At 34.6% G+C, this 6,047-nt stretch overlaps 1 protein-coding gene across 1 annotated transcript; it reads right to left on the bottom strand.

The window, feature by feature from the left end:
* Positions 1-3,111: 3,111 nt before the first annotated feature.
* Positions 3,112-3,767, bottom strand: LOC122467005 (ADP-ribosylation factor-like protein 5A). Its single transcript, XM_043553290.1, has one exon. The coding sequence runs from the start codon at positions 3,765-3,767 to the stop codon at positions 3,231-3,233; it is 537 nt and encodes a 178-aa protein (XP_043409225.1). The 3' UTR covers positions 3,112-3,230.
* Between the last annotated feature and the right edge of the window lie 2,280 nt (positions 3,768-6,047).

The following is a 6,047-nucleotide window of genomic DNA, read 5'->3' as shown; positions in this document are numbered from 1 at the left end:
CCTAGTTGCTGGTGATTGCCAGAAATCCTTGGTTTCCTTTGGCTAGCTGCATCACTCCAAATTTTGCCTTCATTTCCAAATGGACTTTTTCCCTTCTGCGTGTACTTTGTGTCTCTGTATATCCAAATGTCCCTTTCCTGACAAGGACACCAGTCACAGGATTTAGAATCTACTATATGTAGAATGACCTCATTTAACGTGATCACATCTAGAAAGACCCTATTTCCATATAAGGTCACATTTATAGGCTCTGAGTGAACATGAATTTTTAGAAGACGCTATTCAACCCAGGAAAGTTCTACTCATAATCACTCAGAATTAAAACAACCCAAATATCCTTCAATTGGCAAGTGAAAAAAGTCTGCTCGGCAAACTGAAAGAATTACTCCTCATCTGTGAGAGATTCACGATTCAGTTAGAAATAAAGTCTCACAGTAGCATCAATATTAGAATAATTAAAAATCTTCTTTCAATAAGCTAATGGTATGAATAATTAGTTTATTATTTAACCATTTACTTAGTAATCTTTACCAAATGCAAAAAATTATGAGAGGAATTAAAGGGATCCAATCTAAGTAAGCTAAAAATCCTTGATGTCAAAGGAATTTAAAAGACACTAGATAAAATTGTTTTGTTTTGTTTTGTTTTTGAAAGAAGAGAAAATGAAATTGACAATGGGCTCTGTATGGACACAAATTCTTTCAAGGTTCCAAATTGTGATTTTAATTCTAATTTCTGTGTAGGTTACAACTGCCTCAGTCTTAAACTCCACTGCCTGCTTTTTAAGAGTCTCCTTGAAAGGCTCCAACTTCCTGTACCCTTGGACATCAGTGAGGAGCTCCTGAACCAGGAGGCTCGTTTAGTTCCTGTGGGTATGTCTGGTTGCTTCTGCTTTCATGATTTTGTTATTTCTTTCTCTTGACTTATCTTCTGTCATCACAATTGCTCTGCAAATCTCATAAAATTCCGTTTAAGTCACATTTCTTCTACACGACCATCTTTTTAGTATACAATGAACTCTCCTTTCTTCAAAATATAATATAAATAGAATATTACACTTCTCTCAGGTCATCACACTAACTTTGGCAGGGCCTAAGCAGCAGTACGAATGAAGACATGTATCTAAATTCAAACCAAATGTCTAAATATTCAAAAACACAAATATAGCCAACACATCATTATATCTACTGTATTTTATCTTCTTAACTTAAAACTATTTTTACATTGACACAATTGAAAGATATGTGTAAAGTTTTAATTTTATGACTAAAAAAAGCACAGGCTCTAAGGCAATGAATTTAATCAATGTTTTCCCTGAACACTGGTAATGTTTGGATAAGTCATCAAATAAATTAATATATATCAGAGTTTAGTATATGCTCATTCCATAGAAATTACTTTTTTTATATTCATTTTGGCAAAAGTACAGTTTTATTGGTTTTTTTTTTAGTAATTTAGAATTTACTTTTGTAAAAGCAAGTTGACAAATATTAAAATATTATAAAATGTTACACTTGCATTATGAACATTATAATATAAATACAAACACAAAACATCCACTGTTAAACACTGATCTCCCATGCCTGACTTGGATTTAGCTACTGAGTATATTATATTTTACAGAAAGAAACTTTCAAAGTTTTGTCAATGCTTGTAGTATATACTATTACTCCTCATCAAAATCTGCGTGAAATCCAAAAGGCTCATATTCAAGGTAGTTACTTTTTTTATTGAACATTCTAAAACATGCCAGTTTGGATCAGCCTTCAGATTTTCAGGGCATGAAACATATACAAAGAGAGTACCCAAAAATATGTGTGAACACATTTAGGATAAGTCTGTTTACAAGTACAATAAAAATACCTTCAACCTTCCTATCTTTCCATTTTCAGTGAAAAACAAAATACACTAGCCAAACATAAGATATTTGGGGCCAAGTTACTTCTTTGTAAAAATAATTTATCGTGCACTGATCAACTCTTAATAGCATTAAAAAAATTGTATTTTATAGTTGTCAATGCATTCACACTGGTTAGTAAGAAATGAAAAAGAAAAAAAGCATAGAAACAAAAAAAAAATCTCAAACTATCCCAACTCCAGAAATAAGAAATTTTCAAATTAAGAAATAACCTTTGTTGCTTAGAAAATAAGTACTTTTTATCTCAAACTCACTCTAACTGTTTGTTTAATTCAATACCTAAGAAGACTCTAGGTAAATTATTTTATAATATTTATAGGATGATACTTCTTTGGGTAGGCATATTTTACACAATAGCTTCCAATTAATGCGGGAAAAAAATCACTTGATAATTTTAATCATAATGATTGATTAATCATAATGATTGATTAATGGATTAACAATTTTCTCAGTAATTTAGATGGCATAGATCCAACAAAGGGAACAAGAATTGCTCAATGTGAAATTCTGTCCATTCCTAACACTAAGCCGAAAGTTTGCAGATACTCCACTCAGATTACATGTTTTCATGTATGTAATTTGATCAACAAAAAAATAGGTACAAAATGTCAAACTTTCTCCTTTTCTTTCTTTTTCGTTCACTTTTTTTTTTTAAGAGCAGCTCAATAATTTCATGGGTTGGTTAGTACAATATAGAGAACACAGGGGAAAGCACAAAATGGCACTTAACACCACTGCCAGTACTCATCTCATCATGGTTATAACTAAGGATAGTATTACCTTTTGTGTTATTTGCTTTTCTTTGGAACATAAATCAAAGCCATAAACTTGAACTTGAGGTATATACACATTAGATATACAACCTTATGTAAAATACTTTTCATAAGTAACCTTACATTTTAAAATATTGGAAACTGAATATCTGTGCTGATTTGTAGTCTGACTTAATGGAACAAGAAGAGAACAACATTCAACTAGGGAGGCTTATACTGACAATAAAGCTCTTAAAGTTAAAAATGTCTCCTTCTCCCTTTGTACTTACCAGAAGCTACACAATGTCCTGAGAGGATTCATTATGAGAAAAATGGCAATCACAGCTTTAAAGACCTTGCTTTGGAAGGGACTAATGAGAAAGCAGATTGGAAAGTAAGACTTCATCTTTGTTCTCAAATGAGTGGTGTTAATTTTTCTTCTTATAGAAAAAGTTTAAATCAGTTTATTATAAATATATATAAACCATTAATTTTTGCAGCTTTCAGGTAAAGTCCAGGACTTCGTTTATACAAAGTCTATGAGAAGAGGTCAGTAGAGATCATCTAATCTTAAATCGCGACATCATCCATTCAAGTCCTTGGCATAATCCCTCTCCAGTAAGAGCATAGCATGCTTGGATATGCCACTGGTGATCTTTAATAGAAGTTAATTTCAAAAACTGGGAGATTTCTGCTACAGTCATGCATTCTTTAACATCTTGTTTACTAGCAAAAATCAGCAATCCAGCTTTCCTTAGGTCCTCATGGGCTAACATTTTATAGAGTTCTCTAGTTACAGAAATTCTTTCTCTGTCTGTACCGTCCACAACAACAATTACAAACTCTGTGTTAGTATAGTATGTGTTCCAGGAAGAACGAAGAGATTCTTGTCCACCAATATCCCACATTAAGAAACACGTATGATTAATCACTATTTCTTCTACATTACTTCCAATTGTAGGTGATGCATGTACAACTTCATTCATAGAAAATTGGTAAAGGACGGTAGTTTTCCCTGCATTATCCAGCCCAAGAATGATAACTTTGTGCCCCTGGTGATAGAACAGTCTCCATTTCCTGGTGAAGAGAATTCCCATTCTTGGGCAGCGGAACTGCCTCCAGCCACCCGCGCGCCTGCCCACCCCTGGCTCAGGCTGAAGGGGAGGAGAGAGAGAGGCACCGGTGCCTCCGCCTCTGCTGCTGCTGCTTCTGCGCTGGCCGCCAGCTCAAAATGGCACTTAACACCACTGCCAGTACTCATCTCATTATGGTTATAACTAAGGATAGTATTATCCTTCCTGGGAACTGGAGGGAGGCCGAAGCCTGGGAACTGGAGGGAGGCCGAAGCTCAAGCCGCCCTGCCACCCTGCCCTGCCCTGTGCGTGTGCGAGAACCGAGAACCCCGCAGCTGCTGCCGCGGCACTCGCCTGGCTCGCGGACATCGCCGCCGCGTTGTCTCAGTACAGTTTTATTGTTAAAGCCAGTATTTTACAGAGATTATTTTATTGAAAACAATTGCAAATAAGATGAATTTCTGAATTATTGTCAAAGAACTGCTCTCTAAGGGAAATAATCAATTTTTAGATTTAAAAATAAACAATGTACTCTACATATTCTGATCAAATATTGGAAAGGGTCAGTAAATTACTATAAGTAATTCAACTTCATCATACAAATAATGGTCACTTATATTGCAATTTCACTATCCTTAAAGTAATGATATAGCTCTATTCAACGTTACAAAGAGTATTAGGCTCCATGGATGTTATCCCCACACATGCATATATGCAAATATAGGACTGATATGACTGTTTAATGCTACAAAATGTTCCTCGTATGTGCAACTGCTGTAAATACTAAATTAAATTAGGAGTACTTCCAGGACCACAAACTGAAACATAAAAAGGCTAATTTGTCTTTGCTCTTTCCAAAGAACTCCACCACTCAAATCTTCCTTGTAGTTGGAAGGAGTATCATCCCAGACATACTGGCACCAGTCACACCCTAATGCCATCAGGCCATGGTTGCCATAGGACACACAGCTCCAGTGGAGAAGCATTCTCTGGAGCCTGAGGATGTTGCTCATGAACGTGGACACTGAAAGACACAAAGCGTACCCTCCCAATACTGAGGGCCAGATTCCAAGGTATAGGCTCCATGTGTCTTTTAAACAACTTGACGTCTTTTTTTGTTTGCGATATACAGACCCTTCTAAATAAAATACAGGATCCATCTTATCTAAGCCTATGTGGCACTGCATTTGATTATTCTTTATTTTTTCCCATTTTATGGCCCTTGAAGACAGAGCAGGGATACAGAACTTCAGTTAACTAGGCTGCGAGGAAATGATTGAGCTACATTTTCCTATAATACTACAATATTCAAAGTATTAAATACTAAAAATTCAAATTTAATAGGAAAAAAACACATAAGTTGCTCGAGAAGTTATCTCAACCAATTTATTCACGCTCTTTAAGTTTAACCTTTCATTTTAACTTACTGCTACCTGTAAATTTACCCCAAATGGTAAAGTGCTCATTTGTGCTACTCAGAAAATATTCTCCAGCTCCTAGCAGGAGCAAAGGGCTAAGTGTCCATTCTGTGGCTAATATGTTCTGCATGGAAGTAATTTAACTACACACTTGAGATCCTACAGGTCTTTATCCCCAGCACAGCAGATGGCAGTGATCCAAGTAATGTATGTTTCATCAGCAAAGGTACATTATTGACTGACAATAAGAACACCTTCACTGATTTACAGTGGAGGTGTAGAGCCAACAAGAAATGTTTATCTCTTCATCCCAGTCTCTCTCTCACACCCCTCTTTCTCATCACTACCGTATGGTGATTTCATTGTGTATAATTAATACTAGTTTTCTATATCAGGATATCATTTAATCGATTTTTTCTTGATATAAAATAAATAATTAGCAAGGAGGAGTTGATGTATATACAACAGAATTTAACATTTTTTAACACTGTTCAAAGGAATGGTTCCTCAAAAAAAAAAGTACAACAAAGTGGTACATGGATTAACAGAATCATAGGAAAATAACAAAAGCAGTGCCTTTGTTGGTAATAGAGTATACAATAAGTATTTTTGATATTTTCTGTAAAGATATATTTCATATTTTATCACATCAAATCCTCTACTCCCTTTCTTAAGAAAATTTGTGAAAAGAAAAAGAAATCAACAAAATTTATAGCTGAAAAAATAAAGATCTCTAAGTGAAACAAAAAATATTTTAGCTTATGTCTGATTTTCTTGCTTTAAAGAAACTGAAAAACATATACAATGGGATTTTACCAATGTATAAATTTATATATTAATCAGAAATATGCATTAAATATGCTAATTTAGTTGGTTGTAAGCCATT

Source organism: Prionailurus bengalensis, chromosome A3 (assembly GCF_016509475.1).
Source record: "Prionailurus bengalensis isolate Pbe53 chromosome A3, Fcat_Pben_1.1_paternal_pri, whole genome shotgun sequence".
Classification (NCBI taxonomy): Eukaryota; Metazoa; Chordata; class Mammalia; order Carnivora; family Felidae; genus Prionailurus; species Prionailurus bengalensis.
The sequence above is the reverse complement of the archived record's forward strand: the minus strand, read 5'-3'. Positions and strand labels throughout refer to the sequence as shown.